The sequence below is a fragment of the Aptenodytes patagonicus genome, chromosome 3, assembly GCF_965638725.1.
Source record: "Aptenodytes patagonicus chromosome 3, bAptPat1.pri.cur, whole genome shotgun sequence".
Lineage (NCBI taxonomy): Eukaryota > Metazoa > Chordata > Aves > Sphenisciformes > Spheniscidae > Aptenodytes > Aptenodytes patagonicus.
This window is the reverse complement of record NC_134951.1, coordinates 35,935,825-35,956,404: the sequence shown is the minus strand read 5'-3', so window position 1 is coordinate 35,956,404 and position 20,580 is coordinate 35,935,825. Positions and strand designations below refer to the sequence as shown.

At 38.4% G+C, this 20,580-nt stretch overlaps 1 protein-coding gene across 34 annotated transcripts in view; it reads right to left on the bottom strand.

Moving 5' to 3' along the window:
- Positions 1-20,580, bottom strand: part of RIMS1 (regulating synaptic membrane exocytosis 1) — a 356,593-nt gene that overhangs the window by 174,531 nt on the left and 161,482 nt on the right. For all 34 annotated transcript variants that reach the window (XM_076333069.1, XM_076333034.1, XM_076333035.1 and 31 more), the window contains one exon: positions 19,026-19,897. In XM_076333069.1, the coding sequence (XP_076189184.1) occupies positions 19,026-19,897 (872 nt within the window). The remainder of the gene's footprint in view (positions 1-19,025; positions 19,898-20,580) is intronic.

Below are 20,580 nucleotides of genomic sequence, written 5' to 3'. Positions count from 1 at the left end.
TTTTACAAATTAATGGGATTATTTAATACTTTTCTTACATAATAGATGTGTATATGGAAATGTAATTTTATGTAAGAAAAATATATTCTAAATAAAAAACTGGAAATAACATTTTGTATTCCAAATTACATATTCAAGATAAAAGAGAAAAGCAGAACCTGTATACCAGCATATTTGGGAAAGCCAGATGATTAGAGAATTACAGCTAATAAAATTTGCTAAAGAATTTAATCTAATTTAATCCTATCCAAACTGTACAACAATAAAACTATTTCTTTGGCAGAGAGACTTCCTCTGTAAAAATGTATGTTTCTCTGCAGCGTATCTAGATACTGCAGGACTTCAGAAATATAAAAAACCTGCCTGTTTAGAAACTAAAACGTGAGAAAACAAAGCATGATGAAGTAACCTATTTAAATTTCCATTCAAAGAGAAGCTTATAAGGGATAAAATATAAATAATTAAGCTAATGAGAGCTTACAGTTCTTTCATCCTTAATAATATATAGACCTATTAGTAATAATGAAGATGATACACTTTTAAGCAAGTTGTTTCCCTGTAATCCTGGATCACATGATCAAAACCAAGGTACTGTACACTGCCTTTCACACTATCTCACCTGTCAGTCAACAGCAAAAGCCACGGCTGACATCACAGGTCGCTGCTGACTTTCAGTGTCCCAAGTAGCACGGTATTAGCAGAAAGACAACACAACTGTCTACATCTGCTTTTTCCACTGACATGTCCTCACTGGGAGATGATTCTTTAGAGGAGGACAATGTGCAGGCTTCATATACTCCAAGAGACAGTGATCATCTGGACATCTACTGACCAGGGAACATACACCCAGCTTTCTCCTAAAGCTGGAGAACATTTCTTGCAAAAGGGACAAAAGACAGACTATGCCAAGTGCCCAACGCTTCCACAGTGCATCCACTCTCCCACTGACCCTTCTGCACTTCTCCTTGAAGGACCTCCTCCTATTCTGCCACGGTTGGTGTCGAGGGCTTTGCTTCATTTTCAGAACATACCTCACCTGGATCCTGAATGCTCTCCTCCCCTTGCAGCACATACTAAACAAGACAGGGGATTTTGCCACAACCCAACTCAACAAATGAAAAATATTTACTCCCTACAACCTCAGAACTTTTAAATGAGACTGCACTGTATGGGGCTTGTTTTCTGACTTTTTAGAAATGTTCCTGTCATTCCCATAGCATGCATGTGTTTGTGAAAAAACTAATAAACTGTTCTCCCAAATGTATTTGGAAAGGTTGTTTGTGCTCCATGGTGTTGTTGAAGCTCTCACTGTCTCCCATTCCCCTACGTGCCAGACATGCACAACCTCTCTCTACTCCATCCCCACATCAGACAGTCCTCAACACCAGTTTCACCCACTGCCCTCCCTAGCCATGAGATCTGCCCAAGCCCTGCCTAAGTAGCCCTGTCTAACAGCTTCAGCTTTAGATGGCAGCGGTGTCTGCAAGTATTTGATGAAAAGTGAGGGAAGAGAGGAGCAACAGAAGAGCGTTCTGAGGTCAGAAAGGGCATTTTGCAGAAAGGACAGTGCCAGAAACTCCAGTGTGCACTGCACACCCTGAAGGGTGGTTTTCATTTCTCCCAGCCCAAATCAGAGCCTTTCTCGCTGCCCCAAAGACCCATCTGGCAGTTTGAGGATCAAACACTGATAGTTGGTTTATTTACTTTTATATCCATTAATAGTAGCAAGGCTACTGAAAACTAACTCGAAATCTGGTTACCATTCTGTTGTCCTAGTAAAAATACATAACTAAGTTATAGCACACTTTCAACCTTTGCTTTGGATAACGTTGCCTACGTAATCTTAGGAGATTTTTACCCTTGCAAATTATTTTACTACCACTATCCTCTGAGGCACACTACACTGTGCATCTGATACTTCGACTTTGACCATCATATTTTAGCTCCTTCATAACCTTCCTGCTAATAATTGTTCTAGATCTTAATCCATGTATGATACTCCTGCATTTATAAACTTTCTAAGATCATTAGAAAAGAATGAGATTGAACAATCTCACACAGATACCCAACCCTACCAGTTGTCAAGTTTTAAGAGGTCAAATTCCAAGCATTAAACGTACTATTCAGTTTTATGCCTGGGTGAAAATGCAGCTTTCCTCTAAACCAAAAGTTTTACAACACTTTTTTTGAAAGAAGAAAGACAGAGAATGGTCCCAAGCTTAACTCAGTAGCACAGACAGATCAATTCAAGGAAAAAAAAAACCCTATGCTTTAAGTTGGAATTTAATTTAGGAAATGAGAGAAACAACAGAAAAGATCCATGTTATGGTCTCCAGACCTCAAAGCCAAGTTACAATGGAGAAGAGATTCTAATACAATTGCAAGAGTCTTAGATACAAGATTAGGTATTGTATGTGACATTTTGTACCGTAGGCCTGTCTGATCCACTTCGAAAGGTCCTGGCTATTGTGGGAGATTCACAGTGACTGGACAAAGCAAACGTCACACCTCTCTTCAAGGAGGACAAGAAAAAGGACCTGGGAAACTACAGCCTGGGAAGGCTAACTGGAGTCCCTGGGAAGGTTATGGAGCAAATCCTTCTGGAAGGCAGTCCTGAGCACATGAAGGCCAAAAAGGTGACTGGGAACTATCAGCATAGCTTTGCCAAAGGCAAATCACGCCTGACCAATATGATTTCTGGATCTGCAGACAAGGGGAGAGCAGCAGATGTTGGTTAACATAACTGGAGCAAGGCTTTCAACCAAGTCTCCCACAATATCCTTGTAGCCAAATTGGAGAGAAATGGATTGATTGGTGAACTACAAGGTGGGTGGAAAACTGACATAATCACTTGACCCAAGTGATGGTCAAAGGACTGAAGTCCTATTGGTGGTGAAATGTTAGATATGTAAAAAAGTATCAGAACAAAGATTTATGCGGAGGAATCAAGACTTTCCTTTGCTCAGCTAGCAGCACTCCAGACCACAAAAATGCTCTCCTGGGATCACAGAAAACTTGGGTGTAGCCTTTGGCTCTGCATCCAGAATTAAACTCAGTAGAGAAAACATACTTGCTTCTGATAGGCTTAAGTGCAGAGTTTGGCTGGCACTGGCCTAATTAAAACACTTCTGTTCTCTGTGCACTCGTGCAACATAAGTGCATCTTCTCTTCAGAAAAGTATTGCCCTGTGAAGAGGACTAAGTATTTTTCAGATTCTTTGGCAAAATAGTTACAACTTTGCAAAGACAATTGTTGACCATTTACCATTTTCAAGAGAAAGACTTCTATATATAAATACACAGATACACATATCCACACATACAGAAGTGGTTTGCTTTTCAACAGATTGACATAACTTAGCCTGTCACTTCTCATAACTACTGAGAAAAATCAGAGGTTAAGAACTGAGATGACTGTGGTGGAAAAGACACATAGCTCTTAAAAGAAATGTCTGCCCTCAAACACCCATCAAACTTGTTAGAGCTCATCAATGTTCCTTTCCATTCAGGCATGAGCATATTCTGTTTATATTTTTGGCCAGCTGGCAAAAAACAAAAGCACCAAAGCAGAAATTATGTAGTCACATCAACAGAGGGACGTGCTGGAGCTAATAAGTTTGACCTTTTATATAGCTTGGGCTAAATCAATGTCATGCTGTCGTTACTCCACAGCTTTTAGTTCAAACCTCGATCCGAGCCAATCAGTTCAAAGTGGATGGCATCCGTCTGAAAAATACGATGTAAATGCACACGTCAGGAGCAGGCTATGGTATGCCTCCCACTGGCATCCCAGCCAAGTGGCTTTACCATGTTGTTCCTAAAGGTCCTTTAGGGGAGTTTTACAGAACAATCACTCGCCATTTGCAGCAGACTGGAAGACTGCTGGAAGACAGAAGAGCATTGCTGCATGACCAAATGATAGGAACCCCTTCAAGCACACAGGTATGCAAGAGCCAGTAAAGAAACACCCCGCTATCTATTGCTCCTGTATCCATCGTTTCCAAGTTCTATTGCCAATTGTTTAGTACTGCGCTGCCACCAATATTCTGTTTCCCCATCCTCCACCCCGATTGACTTGATTGTTCTTGACTCATCCGAGGGAGATGATAACGACAGCGAAATTGAAAAGAGACAAGAAGAATGCTCGCACCAGAAAACCTACGTTGGGCCTTCAATCCCATAGATGTAGTGGCTGAGATCTTTGCTGTCCAACCTTCATGATCCAGTAATTTTGCAATGCGGCTATCTTAGTTACCTCATCTATTAAAAAAGCCAGCATCTCCTCAGGTTGATCATTTTGATAATTAGCCTTGACTGTGGAGGATCTACAGACAGAGAACGTGAGTGCTGCACTGTCAGATTTACAGATGACTTCTGGACTTCCTCTGACATCACAGGATAATGAATTGACCTCTGTATGAAAAGAGATTTTTGTGGAGTATTTTTCTTTGTGACAAGGGCAGTACTTAAAAAATCAACTTACAATATCTATAAAAGATCTGCTGGATAGCCTTTTTTAGAGCCAAAGGTGGTCTTAACCAAACCCTAATTCAAACAATTTGCTCAGCCATTCAATTACTAACCAAAGCCAGATGTTTTCAGTGAAATGGTAACTGATATGCAGACACTGACTTTTCAATTTACTGACCAGTGGTATCAAAATATTCTTTTTGTTCCCAACTTCAAATATTATTTCTAGTTGTTGTGTTAATGTCTCCACAGAGACAGATTTCTCCCAACTCTCATGCTCTATAGCATGGCATATGTGGAAGACCCATATTCAAAGTCTCTTCCCTGCCTGATGCAGGGTAAGCTGGGATGAAGTGGTGTTATGACAGCACTACCTTTGATAGTCATGCTCAGGTACAGGCTTGAACTCACAAAACTAAATTGCTCAAATCAATTCAATGTCACTACCTGTAGGAAGAGACCACAGCCATCTAACCTGCACCTGAGTTTTCCTGCCAAAAGAGAAGCCAAGCAAAAAGCATCGTCTGCAAACCTGGGCAACAGCAAAAATATGAGATTCAACCTATAGTGACAGTGTCATTACAGCTTCTATCTAAGCCTATTTAAGTCAGCCACATCACCTTACCAAAATTCCTTGAAACAATTCTTTTTTCTCCTTCCAGAACTTCCCCCCCCCCCCCCCCATTACAGAACAAAAGACGGTGCATGTGCTGAACTGATTCATGTACAGGCTGTGGCTGAAACGTTATACAGCCAAAGGTGATAGACATCTGCGTGTCACTAGTTCATTCTATTTCTCTAGTTCAGGACACCTTTGACAACTTAATTCACATTCCCTCCTTTTCTTTTCCTTACCGCTTAAGTCTTCATAGACGTGGTTTAATTTCCAGTTCCTCCTACAAGTCAGATTCCTCCTAGATCCTTTAATTCTAAAAATTTCACATTTAAACCTAGAAATTAGACCAGCAGTACCATACGTACTGACTGTTTCAAAAGGTCAACCTCTATTAAATAGCATTTTCTATTACTTTAAAAATGTTATATACCATCCAAACAAAAAAAATAAAACCCCACATCTAAACGCAGGGCTTAATGGTGATCATGTTTTTTGTTTAAGCATTGCCAGAAAATTCATTCCTAATCCTTATAATAATTTTCTAGGTCAAAGTAAGATTAGGTCCACCATAGCCCAGATAACTGATGTCTGACAACAAAATAATATCATTATTTGTTGTTGTAGCTTTTTTTTTTAAAGGAAAAAGATGCTTACAGATTAGAATTTTAAAGGAAACATTTGAAAAGAAGTCAAAATGTAAATGGTACATTTGTTTGTTTAAAAAAAAAAAAGTCTGCTCACTGGCAAAATTTAATGTCTTCCTAAGTGTCTCCTTTCAGTGGCTTGTAGGAATAGCCATTCCCTAAGACTTCCTTGGCAGTGAGATTTAAAACTGGGTAACAGGAACAGATTAATCAACTTTTTGTATAACTGATTTCAGAGCAACCTGTCTGTGTAAAAGAGCCTGCAGCAGCACAACTGGATTTATTCCTAAGCGTTCAGTTCAATTCCCCTTCCCAGGGGGCTGTTTTGCCCTCCCACAGACAATCTTTGCTTAAAGATGATGACGACTCCACTACTGGCAAATCCATAACACCTGCCCCATGGGAGATAACTGAACCTACCTGGGTATGCTGACAAGGTTCAGTGTGTTACATAAAAATTGGCAGAAACAGCAAACACCAGAAAGTTCTGAGAATCTGCATCTATTTAAATTTGTATTTGTGAGTTGTTTTTGCAAGGTTCACTTTTATCTGTAAGTGCAAGTCACTTTTATACTATATTTTAAGTAAAATCTGAACCTGTACAGCATACCGAATTACCTGGCATCCCATGTGTTTTAATGTAAACTTACATCAATTTGCTGTGGTAGAGCTCCGGAGCGCAACAGGCAAGAACCGGCATTATACCTCTGAGTGACCCAGGACTTTGGGGAATTGGAAAAAACTGACTGTTCGCTAGCCCTCAGCTCATGGCACTGATTAGCATTCACTGCATGAGCAGAGGTTTTTGCTCATCTCACAATTCAGGTGAGAACTGTATGAATAAACTGCACACGGGTTAAAGCGAGTCAGCTGGTGAGAGCGGCTTTGCACAGCATGAGCTCCCTGCTCTGCAAAGCTATGTGTCACTCCTACCCAAAACTCACAGAAGCCCAGTGCGAGGATTTGCAATTCCCACCTGAGATGTGGGAGCAGGGCCGAGGCACTCCAAGGACTGTATCCAGCTGCTTCAGAACGGCATTTCTTCTCTTGTGACACCTGCTGATAATCTTTAACGCAGAACAGTCTGACTTTCAAATACTTTACAAAGGCAAAGAATAAAACAAAAATCTGCAGAATTTTATATTCACATGTAGCTCTATTCACTACCTCTAACACCACTCTGGGGTGGTGCCCTGCAATTACACATCATGACACCTGAAGTATTTAAATGCAACAGATGTACTGGAATGCACACATATGCATTCTAATAGCGCACACGCATTCTAATTCATAAAAATATCTATGTATATATTCACAAGCACGTACACCCCCAAAAAAATCTCATCTTACTAATGTTATGAAACTCCAGTAAAACAAAGAATATGAAAGCATTCACATACATTATTGTATCTTTTCTTTCTGCTCCTGAACCTACTTTACTACAGTGTTCCTGAAGCAGATAATAGTGTGCTCTCATTAAAAAGGTGTTTCTTATGCATTAGGTCACAGAAATAATTAGGTTGGAAAGAAATGTGCTTTGGGTAGGTAGGAAGAAAATATGCGACTTCACCAGAAATATCAGCAAGATTTCTTAAGCACAAACATACAGAGTCATCTGTAAACGTGTGTCTCTAAGCTCCCCAAAATTCTTGAAAATCTGGCTCATGATCCTCAAAAGAGAGTACCTTCTTCTTGCTATGTTTATTTTTTTCTGAGGATAGGACTCAACTCATGTAATGAATAACTGCTTCTGTAGAGCTATACTTGTCAGTGTAATTTCCATATCCAGAATACATTCCATACACCAACTCTGACACTAAACCTACAGGACAATGTAAATCTGCCTACAGAAAAATGCACATGAAGATAAGATCTGAAAAAGGTTTTTAAATCACCAGTTCGAGCAGGAAGGTGTGCCTGCATTTCCAGACTCTCTCTTTGCTAAGAGAGAAATTGTCTTGCATAAACAGTGTGATAGATGAAAATTAGATTTGACTGCTCCATCTAGTGGCTCATTAAGCACAACTTTAATGGTTAAGAACATGTGGCCTAATGGGTTAAAAAGAGCCACGTGTGGTGCTTGCTTCTTCTCTGAGCAACACAGCAAAACAAATTCATAGCACCAAGATCTTTTAATAGCATAACATAAAAATAATCTCCAAAAATGAAATAAAATTTCATGAAAGTCTAATATAGTTAAGTCCATAAAAGTAGGTAAATATTTTTACATTTATAATTATTAGCTTATTTCTTCTATTTAGTTAATAAACTTTAATAAGAACGGCAAAGTTTTAGAAATTGTTCATTTGACTTTACAGTTGAAGTTACATTCATATTTGAGCTTACATTTCTAGTGAAAAGATATCTTACATTTTCAGTAAAAGAACCAAATTAATAAAAAGCCAACCATTAAAACATACACACTGACTCTTACCTATAAGAAGTAAATTTGAAAGCTCAGGTCAGATTCAGCAAGACACTTCTAGTCTGTGAAGGACAACTCCTAAACAAATCTAGAGCACCACTGATTTTCAGAAGGAAAAAGAAGTGTGTGCCTTCAAGTCTGCCCAAGGCTATTCCATGGCAATTCTAAAAAATACCGAGAACGTAGATCCTTTAGAAAACTGGTATAGTAACATGACCAAGTTGCTTTAAATAGAACATTTTTCCAACAATCATTTTGAGAATAACTAATTACAATTGAAGCTCATATTGCAGAGGAAAGAATTACCAAATTGAGGACTACGATTCAAAAACTGGAACTTTAAATTCTAGAAATTGATGTATACAATTAAATCATAAAATACATGAGTTAAAATCAGATAAATGTGTGATGTGCTTCATTTCTCCTTGCTACATGTCTGAAAACATTTTGTCTTAAATTACACATATGACAGAGAGGTAGCCAAGGAATATAACCATTTTACTTATTCCTCCACCACACACAGCTCCCACAACTAACACCAAAGACATATTAAGTTAGGACCCTATGTGCAATCAAAACCTCTACCTAATGAAAGTTAAACATATGTTTAAATTCTTTACAGACCTGCATTTAGAATTGCAAAATAATCCCACGCTAGCTGTGGCCCAAGTGAAGCATACAATACACATTAAGTTAAACACCATTTTCAATCTAATGTTCCAGTACCAGCCCACCTTCCCTTCAAAGGCCATATTTGGATTTGGGAAGTTTAGATGAGCCACGCTGCCCCTGCACATTTCTCAACTTGCTCAATGGACAAAGTTAGATGTGGTCCAATTTGCATATAAGGTACAGCAAAGCCACAGGTCACAAAGTAAAGAATGCTGATATTTGCTTTTCTAAAATAGAAAAGGTCATGTTTACAGACAGGAAGCAAATGTGAAAAGAAAATATTCTAAATAAAATGTATTATTAGAAGTTGCTTCATGGCTGGAAATAAAGCATAATAAAATATTTAATACTGAGGGTCTAAAAAATATTGCTGTAGGTATGCATTTACTGTGTAGCATCACAGCATTTCTGACACGCTAACAAAATAACTCTAAGGTTGAAAGTGTTTAACAATTAGAAAGCTCTTCATACATTGTTTTTGCAGTCAGTCAAGGGAATGAGCTGAGGGACTCACGCACAAGAGATATTTTTAAGAAGCTAAACATGTACAAATGCAGAGATTGCAAGTGTCGGAGCACCTCAGAAAGTAACGAAGTCAACTCTCCTTCGTAACATTTAAAGCAGCTGGGAGGTGGTGAACTTACTAACAGTTAGGCTAGCAGCATGTAGGTCCTAGCTGTCTACTATGTGCATTAGCCAACAAATAATCACTGTTGCCTTACATTTTGCATATCCTGCTTGCAGACTTTCTATTCTCACAGCGAACTTATGAAGAAAAGACAAAAACAACTATCAAACTGAAATTAAAACTAAAACACTGCCCTCTCCTTACATGTCTTCAAGCTGAGGGGCAAGCCAAAACAAAACCCCGTCTCCCTTTGAACTAAAACCTTATTAAGAGTCCTCTACTTGGACCAGAAAAGCAACACGATCAGTTATCAATCAGAACCATTATATTAAGGTCCTAAAAACTTGGGGGTCAGTAACTAATGAAAAATGAATAGAGCAGCAAGATCCCATGCACACTACCATCAAGCTGTCATATCCTTTAGTGGTGGCTCCATCAGTCAACCCCCCTCCCCCAAAAGAAACCATTAAAAAACCCCAAACTGAGAAAACCCCAACCCAAAGGCTGAAAAACGCTGTAAGGTCTGGAAATCTGAACGCTGTAAGGTCTTTTTATATGAAAAAAATAGCTCCACAATGTCTTTATAAGCAGTAGCAGTATACATACATGAATCACTTTGCTACCTGATAGGAAAAGCAAGCAAGCAAAGAAAAAGGTAATTTAGCTGATTAACAGCAAATTAATAGGTAGTGAGAACAGGAATCCAGGCTCTATTGAATCCCTTTTGGTAAGTAACCTGCAGTTAGCCACAAGAGAATGCAAGCGTGCCAGAGGACTCTTGACAGTAATCTGGAATTCTGCTGGATGACGATAAATGGAAGAAAAAGGTACCTAATAATAATATGTCCTTGCATTAAATAAGCATACTATTTTACTATCATCAAGGCAAATTGGAGTCTCAGTCATGGACTGAAATCTCACCAAGTTAGGCACTGTACAAACACAAAAAGAAACCCCAGACTCCACTGAACTTTCAATTTAAATGCAACGCAAGAGAACAGGCAGACAAACAAATAAGAAGTGACTACATTTATACCAGTGTATTAGACAGTGCCAAGTGGATTGTCTTTCTTGCTCTATCGTTAGAGTAACTCCTGGAACAGTTGTGCCCTGGGTCAGTTAGCACTCTCCTGTTTATTTCTAGGCAGGAGACAGGCCAAGAATAAATCCCAATAGACAGTTTCCACACAGCCTTTCTCTTGAGGAATGCAAGAGTTTCATCATATGGAAATGCGCTGTGTTTCGTTACTTGGCCAAAGATGTCAAAGAATGGCTCTTTAATTTACTAGTACAGTAAATATAGCCAATGAGACCATATGAGATGTGCACATTTGAAAATATAACTCTTGTGCTTGGTATCATGGGTGAAATGGAGACAAGAATCAACTTCAGTGATTCCAAAGTGTAGGTGGGGAGCCCATGATTGTGAAGTTCATATATTGTAGAGAAGGAGAAAGAAGGAAGGAAGAAAGTGTTAGAGCAACGCAAAAACACATGAGCAAAGATGGGAAAACAGTTTTCAGGGGGACATTCAGAATGGACAGGAACAGGATGAAACTATGCATATTTAGTCAAAGGAAACACAGACATTTCATAATTATTAACCACCTTTCTGACACAAGTTTTTCCTAGAGGCCATTTATCAGCACAATGATTTTAGAAAGCTCAAATAGGCCAGTCTATCTACTCAAAGTTGTGCTGAAAGAAAGAAACTGGAATGGTTCCTGTGTATTACAGTAATTAAGTGCATTATTATAAGCAAAAAAAGATATCGAAGGTATCAGAGAAATACTAACACAAAATACTAACCAATAATACTCAGTACCATATGGTATAACCCCTATATTTGGACTCAATGTGATTTAGGATGATCAGAATGAATACACTGAATCCCTGTAACTAAGAAAAGGAAACAGAATGAACTTTTCCAGAAAATAACAGAATCAGATGCTTGTTTATTCCTAGTCAACTCTATAACTAACTAAAATTAACTCTGAAATTAATAAAAGTGTATGTATTATTCTATAATAAGCCAATAACTAATTTACTTTTTCTTTCACAGGCTTTCATTTTTCACCCAAAGGGAGACAGCTTCCCCATACAGGCGGAAAAAAGCAAAAGGTTTGGATTTCAGTCCCAAGACCTAAACTCATCCTTCAATATGCTGCACAGACCATCCACAGTTATGCAGCTTTACCAAACACAGTTTGGTTCATCCTTCAAAGTTCACCTTTTCCTCTAAGCTCTCAGATCAAAAGAATAACAGTAAATCCTGAGTAGCAGTTCACATAACTGTTATGTTATACAAAAAATATATGCATATACAAAATACTCAATAGTAGGACAGAGTGGGGGAAAGGATCATCCTCTGGCTATAACGCCATGCCATGTTTCAGGCTAACAGTTTTAACTTCAGTTCACTGCATAACTGCATTTTGAAAAGTGCTCAGCAGCTAAAATTAGGGCAAGTTTTTCAAAAGCTCTCAGCTTCCTCTTAGACCCTTAAAAAGTGCTCCATGACCTGCAGCTCCCACTGCTCTTCTCGTACCTGCTACCTCCAGTGGTTTCTCTATGGAAAAAACCTGACTGCTGAATGTTCTTGAGAATTGGTCTTTCATGGAAAAACCTAGAGAAGTCCTGGGTTTCTCTACAGGTCCAAACACTCTCACAGCTCCTGAAATTAAAGCTACCCTCCTTGTCAGGTGTTAAGTCTCTTTGAACATATGATCCTAATTTCTCCAGGCTTTAGTATCCCCCTTTTTGTAATGACAATACTCATCTTACTACTGGACAAATTACTATTAGGACAAATTCGTTGCTATTTTATGAATTAGATGTGCAGGAGAAAGGTAAATGACAAAGAACAAAAAATTAATAAAATAATGAACGTGAAAAATCAAGCAACACAGAAGACAGAGCACATTAATAGTAACGAAACATACTGCCTTGCCAACTGCCAGAGATGTAAGAAAGAACTCAAGATTTAACAGTTTGTGACATCCTTTTCTTCCATGTCTCTTGATAAGTCAAAAATATGTATTTCTTTTTTCCTTTTCAAAAACCAGATTGTTATTACATAAATTTGTATTGGAAATGGCTATCAAATATCATTACTTAAAGGGTGACAAAAAAGGATAAGCTACAGTCAGGAGTACTATGGATTTAGCCCCAGATTTCCCCACCTTGGCCCAGAGCCTGCCACAGAACAACAGCAGTATTTCTAACATAGAGCAATTTCAGTGCAGGCTATGAAGAAATCAATTTTTATTTCCAGGAATCCTCTATTTCAACTGAGTAAGAAATTACGATTACAATTATCCTTAACTTTGCTTATCTATCCTCAGAGTTGACACGGTTTCTGGCACCTTCAACCTCCCTAGCAGTAACTTAACCCTCCAGGGGAAGAGAGAAGCACTCACTCAATCTCCTTCCCCCTCCAGCTTCTTCTTTCCCATTTAAAGCCCAGTCCTTCCTCCCTGCCTTTTTTGTTTTGTTTTGTTTTTTCCTTTTTTTCTTTTTTCTTTCTTTTCTAGACTATTCAACCCCAATCCATCCCACCTTTCCTTTCATATCATGTTTTATATATCTCAGTCAATCTTGCTGCTCTTCTATGAACTCCCTCCAGCACGTTCACAACCTTCTTAAGGTAAACTAGAGAAAGGGCGTTATTAGATTTAGATTAGGTATAAGGAAGAAATTCTTTACTGGTGAGGCACTGGACCAAGTTGCCCAGAGAAGCTGTGGATGCCCCATCCCTGGAAGTGTTCAAGGCCAGGTTGGACGGGGCTTTGAGCAACCTGGTCTAGTGGAAGGTGTCCCTGCCCATGGCAGGGGGGTTGGAACTAGATGATTTTTAAGGTCCCTTCCAACCCAAACCGTTCTATGATTCTACGATTAGGATTTTAAAAGAGAATTCAGCCACATATCTTCCGTGACATTCCCATTTATCTGGTTATGTATCTCAGTGAAGTGTTGGATTTCTTGGCAACAGTGTGACTTTTTTCCCACTCATGCTCAGCTTATTTCATTTGCATATGCATGTATGCACTTTACATAATTCCATATACACAAAACAGATTTCTTACTGCCCAACACTAATTTAACGAGCACCTATTTACAACTCCATAAGCACTGTAAATAATTTCAGCTACTCAAAAGCATTGAACATTGACAGCATTGAATAATGTTAGCACTGACCAAAATTCTGAAACTAGAGCCATTTTGAATTATAATTTCCTTAAAATCTGAATCAGATGTAAATCTAAATTATTGCACGAGGACTAGAAGATAAATTGGAACTAATTTCTAAGAACTAACAATCTTCCTAGCAAAGGTATTTTATTCTACACTAAGTTAAAGCTCAGTCACATTTTTAAACAAATTCAGTCTTTTTAAAACTCCATGCCCAACTCTCCACATGAACAGATGTTAAAATATGCTAGCAGATGTTACAGTACAACTTGACTTGCCTACACTCCAGATTTAAAATACCTCAGTGAAAAAGCTTAGCTAAAAACATTTAAAACCAGCCTCCTCTTCTCTATAGCCTTTTCCTGATGTTTTCTTTCGGTCCATTTACACACCCTGCCGCGTGCGTCTGATTTCTCTCTTAGCCCACAAGCTACCTTGCTTGCCAACAATGCTACAGCACTTGGAAGAAATCACTGGGGCAGGGATTTAATTTATGCTCTCCTTCCCCCGGGAGCACCTCCAAGCACGAGCGCCCAAAGCGGCACTGGAAAAACCAGAGGAGGACAGAGGAAGTGGTCAGATCCTCTCCTCCTGGAGCCAAGCCAGCACCGACACATTCATCTGCAAACCACAGCATCCCTTTCTCCTTCTGACCTCCATGTCCTCTTCTCCTGGTCACGACCCCCCTGCCTCACACCTGCGCATACACCAAGATCCCAGCAAGATCCCTGCCCCTAACACTTTCCAACCAGAAGGGTAATGCCATACGAATGAAATGAAATTGGGTCGCTCTGTTCCTCCCAGTACCATAAGAAAGGCATTATGAATGAAAACAATCACATCTTCACTGAAAGTAACTGGAATATCATCTCAGGAGGTTTTTTCCAAACAAGACTCCAACTCTATCATGCTCTCCTCACTCCCAATTAAATCCATTGGCAAGTATACAAAGTGAGTTTTACTTAGCTTTTTACCATTTTGTTGACAATATGCAAGTATTAGGCATATTTTCAAGCCTAAACGGTGTGAACAAAATACACATTTAGGCAAATACAAACAATGAGTATGCAAAATGTAAAACCATTAGCACATCTATTTACATGAAAGTACATGAGCAGCTTTCAGTACCTCCTCACATTGTTCCAATTTCTAACACTATTTCATCTTCCAGTTTCAAAGACTGCATGACAGAAGTCTAGAATATCTCTTGTATCTATCGTGGGATAAAAGAAGTTATGTACAACCTCGTCTGGACACAAATCTACCAGTTCTACACAAATTCTTGTTTTAAACTTTAAAGAAAATATTTTTTCTCAAACTTACTCCAAATCTAATTTGCATTCTTCATTGGATGGCAGTAGGCAGAAGCTGTTCTCAGTTTTAAAATGAGGTCTGGATTTCATTTGTAATAGTCTGGCTTATGTTATTCTAGCAAGTCTTTGAAGTGAGTATGAATGCAACTTATGCCTTCTAAGAGGACTCCTTTTGCATTGCCACAACAGTGCTGTCACGGGAAACTCAGTCCACCTAACGTTCAACTATTATGGATTTCAGAATAAAGAGTCCTACAGCCTGTATTAATAATAGGATGAAAACGATTACCAGCAATCAGTAATAGTGTCCTGTAAAGGGTGCAGATTTTTTTTAAAAAGAAATCTGGGATGACCTTTTTGGACACCGCTAAACAGTTCTTTCTCTAGATTTACTCCAACATGGAAACAACTCAACATAAATCTTTGGGTCCTCCACCGAGGAGGCAAAATCCCAGTGGAGTGCAAAAGACATTTACTTTTTTGAAAGAAAGAATCTCCAGTGCTTGTGAATTATTTTGTTAATAATTTTGAAGAAATACATATTAAATGGTTACAGTAAATAGCAGGGGATGTACTAGCTAAATTAGCTTGATTTGTATTTAAGAATATCTCTTTTAGAAGGTTTTTTGTGCGCAGAAAACAGGGTAATGCAATCCTAAACAGTGTTTCTAGGAAATGCAAATGTTAAAAAGCAACTTTTGTACAATATCTACTTTATATGTCATTTTTGGCTATTGATTTTCAATACAGGCTTATCCACTCTACCTATACCTTACATTTCTATGGGGCATCATTTTCTTTTAAACATCTCTGTAAGCTGTTTTCCACAGAAAACTTCTATTTTAGTTGTTCAATATAGAATTGAAAATAGTACATCTTTATTACTCAGTTGCTGATCGCTTTATATTGGCACTCACCAAATGTGAACATTAATTTTAAGATCTTGGGTTTTCTTGGTAAGGCTGTTCAAAGTTTAAATATTTATTTGCAATAATTCTATCTTTCTAGCTCCATTACAATTACTTTGGCACCAGACTTCTGACTGAGCTGATATTTAGATAAGAGAGGATGGATTCCAGTCCCTCCTGGGCTTATAAACTAAAGCGCTACAACTAGGGACCTGTGCAATCTCTCTCCCAAATTACAGGCAAAGCACTGAAGGAATGGTGGGTGAAATTCTGTTAGTAATGATGCTGCTAAATTGCAAAGAATGGGATTCTGACCTCAGTTACAATAGAGGCATTTTTTAATTATTTGTATCAATTTTTTAACACTACACCCTTTCACTGTGGCATTTTTTCTTTTAAAATATTGAAGGATTTCTAAAAGATTTTCTTAGGTAATGACATTTCCTGCCTTTCCATCTATTCTTATGAAATACTGCAGATTTTTTCAAGTACGGATGAAAAATTAATTCTAAAAATAATTGGATACTTTACTACCAAAAATGCTTCTGCTTTCTCATTTGTATTCACATTTCCTAGCTCTTTTTCTGTACTATACCCCCAGCTTCAAAGGCTTTCCACTTCTTTTCCCATGACAAGGATTGTAGAAGTCATATCAAGATCAGGCAATAAAAACATTAACAGAACCATCTCACAGCTATTAAATTAATAAATATATTTCTGTAATTAATGTATTGCATACACACACATATATATACACATATATAATATGTGTGTGTATATATATTCTGGTTGATAACACGGTGCTAGCTTACTGACAAGTAGAGATGAGGTCTCAAGGAATGCTCAACAATGTTAACCAAGTATTGAGTTGGCAGTGGTCAGACAGGTCCCTAACATACTCCTATTTATAATTTTTATTCAAATACAGTGAGGTAGCACTGTGATACGATACAGACCAAGGCCTCCACTGCCTAAAGGGGGAGTCTAAATATCCGTCTCAGAGGTAACCAAGAACTTGATTCAGTTATCGAGAACGTAAGCATTTAGCGACATTTGAAATCCTCTGGGATTCATAACACTGAAGGAAAAAATTTCTTTACTGAAAGAGTGGTTAAACATTGGAAGAGGCTGCCCAGGGAAGTGGTTGAGTCACCATCCCTGGAAGTATTTAAAAGACGTGTAGATGCGGCACTTAGGGACATGGTTTAGTGGGCATGGTGGTGTTGGGTTGACGGTTGGACTCGATGATCTTAGAGGTGTTTTCCAACCTTAATGATTCCGTGATTCTATGAAAAAAGTTCAACCCTTAATGGTTTAACAATACAACGGGAAATTGGTCAAAAGCTGAGATCAGTGTCATGAGCCTGAAAGCAACCATCAAAAGGTTTTACTTACAAAGGACCATTATAGAGCAAACTATATCAACATATTGATATCAGTATCAATGACTTTGAGCCTGGACTTGACTTTCACATCAAGGACCTTCCAGTTTATAATGGTACCCCTCACTGAATATGGGAAACCCTTTCTATTTCATAAGCAACCTCAAAATTGATGCACATAGATGAAAGCAAATAACAAAGATGGAAAGGAAATGCTGTATTACAGACCACTACTACCAACAGAGGAAGTCAGGGAAAATTACACAAATCCAAATGTCAACATAAAACATTGCCACAAAATAAGGGAAAGAGATGTGTTCTCTTAGAAAGACAGAATAGTTGAGACTGGAAGGGACCTCTGTAGGTCCCTAGTTCAAACCCCCTTGCTCAAAAGCAGGGTCAACTAGAGCAGATTGCTCAGGGCCTTCTCCATTTGGGTTTTCAGCCTCTCCAAGGATGGAGACTGTACAACATCTTTGTGCGATATGTTCCAGTGTTTGACAACCCCGCCAGCCAAAAAAGTGAGGGTTTTTTATATCTAAGAGGAATCTGGATTAAGATTTCAGGGGCATGATCATCATCCCTCCTTAAAAATGAGCAGAAAAACAAGCTTCCATACTTTGAATGGAAGAGTTCATGCTTAGAAAGTTAAAACAAGCAGCTATTCAGATGGGATAGGAGAGAAATGTTGTCTCTTTTTATAGGTATTCCTGGAGCTTTAGGGGATGTCAGGAGACCACAACATCACAGACAGACAGACAGACAGGTTAGCATACATGAATCAAAGACATGTCAGGAAACAGTGCCAGGAACTAAAAGGCAATGCAGACAAGCCGTTGGCATTTTGAGTATGAACACCGGCAGAAAACTTTCAAGTTACAAACACAGATAATTAAACTAAAGAGCTAAAAGCTACTTCCAAAGACACAAAAAGCCTTCAGCTCACTGTAGTGTCAAAGAAAAATTAGGATTATAAAACAGTTGGTAGGTTCTACCAACCTTTTCTGATGATGCTTATTTTATCTGCTCACCATTCATGAATTTTATTAACTTTTTCCACCAGAAGAAAGGCTTTGTTTAAAAGCACAGAGTCTACTACACTTATTCCTTACTGCTGAGTGTTACCATTAACAGATGAAGGCAAAATGAAATAACAGATTTTAAACATACTTGTAAGCTTGGAAGCAAATTCATCTAGACAAGAAGTTAGGCAATTCTCATTTCTTTCCTATATAACACTCCCCTTGCCCCATATCCTGTCCTTGTTAACAATGAACTCTGGCAGATCCTTGATATTTTCTTAAATGTAGTAAAATTTTGCATATCTTGAGACTGAGGTGTCAGTAAGATTATGATGCTTTATTAATGGTCTTCTCAGATTGTTACAGAACTCACTTTCCATTTCAATTCATTCACAGAAAATTATTCTGCATACAGACAAAAGGATGAAGCGATGACCAAAGGAGTAGATACCATCAAGAGAATAAACTAGAACCCTTAAATTCTGTCAGTTCTAGGTGAAAGAGGGAAGAGAATGAGAAAGAAACTCATCAGCTGATGCTACCTGTAACCACCTCATCTAAGAATGCAAAAGGAAACATTGCAAACCAAATATAAACAGGTATAAGACACTTCTCAGTTGAAAAAAAAAAAGAAAGGTAAGGGGAAAAACAAAGGTGTATGTCTAAAAAAGAGGCAAAAGAGAGAGAAAAATATAGATTTTTTTTTTTTTCCCCCAAACCATGGCCATGTGCATAATATACATAAAGGTCCTTACCTTTTTCACTGACACTTTCACTTTCTATCTCCACATCTTCACAGCTAGTATATTCTGGTGTTGATGCCCCTTCTTCCTCTGAGCTACTAACTGACATCTGCCTTTTCTTTCCGCCTCTTTTTGCTCTATGAGGCTTTGGAGGGGATGGCCGCACTGATTCCGACTGGTCAGAACTAAGGGAATCATTCCTTAGCATGGTCTCCATTTTCTCCCGCTTTGCTTTTCGCATGAGAATAGCAGAGCTAGGATCAAGGCGGCTCTGTTTTTTAAAAGAATCGTGGTTCTTGTATTCTACGTGTTCTATAGGAACTGGACTATGCCTGGGAGTTGGTGGACTATGATTAGTTAATTGTTTAGAAACAGAAATTCTTACATCACCTGTTCTGTCTATAGAGTACGACCTCTGAGTTTCCACAACAGATTTTCTGTCCTGAGTTCCCTGTAATTGTGAGCGTTTTCCTAATTTATTCTCAGGTACCTCCGCTTCCTCCATTTCTGTATGTGGCAAAGCTACATCACTGTGTCTTCTCTCGTGCCGTGCTTTAGAAACTTTCGCATGCATGCGCATCTGCTGTTCCTCAGGATGTGGTTTTACAGGATATCTTGCCAGATTGGGGTCACTCCTGTAACGGGTATGATATTCATCTTCCTTCCTTTGTTTTTCATCATCAGGCACTTTGCCTTCCTCAAGTTTCTCTGGCAAGTCTGGGTAGTCCTGTGACTTGCCTTTCTCCAGCCTTCTACCTTCATGCCGTTCTTTACGCTCCCTGTCATCTGCTGGTCCTTCTTTTTGAAGTGAGGACTTTGGCACACGCTTACGCTCACTCTTTAAACCTTTGCCATTCTGGTCTGAAACTGATAGTGTCTTCTTCCTACAATGAAAAGGAGTACAATAATTTGAAGAATTTAATGCAAAATAAAAATATTTGTGTACACTGTTATGGTAAATAATAAATTATAAACCAGGATAAGCTATGGCAAAACATATAGAAAGGTACTGGATCCATTAACATGAATTAAATCTATTAATCCTTCCAGCGGTACTTTTATTTTCCAATAGCAAACAACTTCCAGAGTCCACAAAAACATAAATTATGGAAGGTCCAATTAATTGAGTAAAATCACAAAGACTATTAACATGGATAAATGCAGATAAAAATAATTTACCCACGCAAGCAGGAAGACTCAAAGTCGTCTTTGTAGTAACTGCAGCGCTATGACGGAGTATTGGTGTATGTTCTCCATTTTTCTGGCAGCAGTCATGAGGGTTACAAACTAACCACATATATACAATGCACTTGAAGCACCCTGACAGTATAAATATAAACACCGCCAAATGGAGTATTTCCCACAATGGTATTACAGACAGAAGTAATACGGATATTAAAAAATGCAAAAGAGAATATATCCAGAAACAATAATATTTGACCTAGTTTGCTTTATCTTATTAAAACTCTAAAAAGAGGTGCCCATTTCATAAGCATATTAAAAAAAGCAAATTCACTCCTTGAGATAAATTAATGGCATTCCTTTCTCTGGTAATAAAAGAGGATAA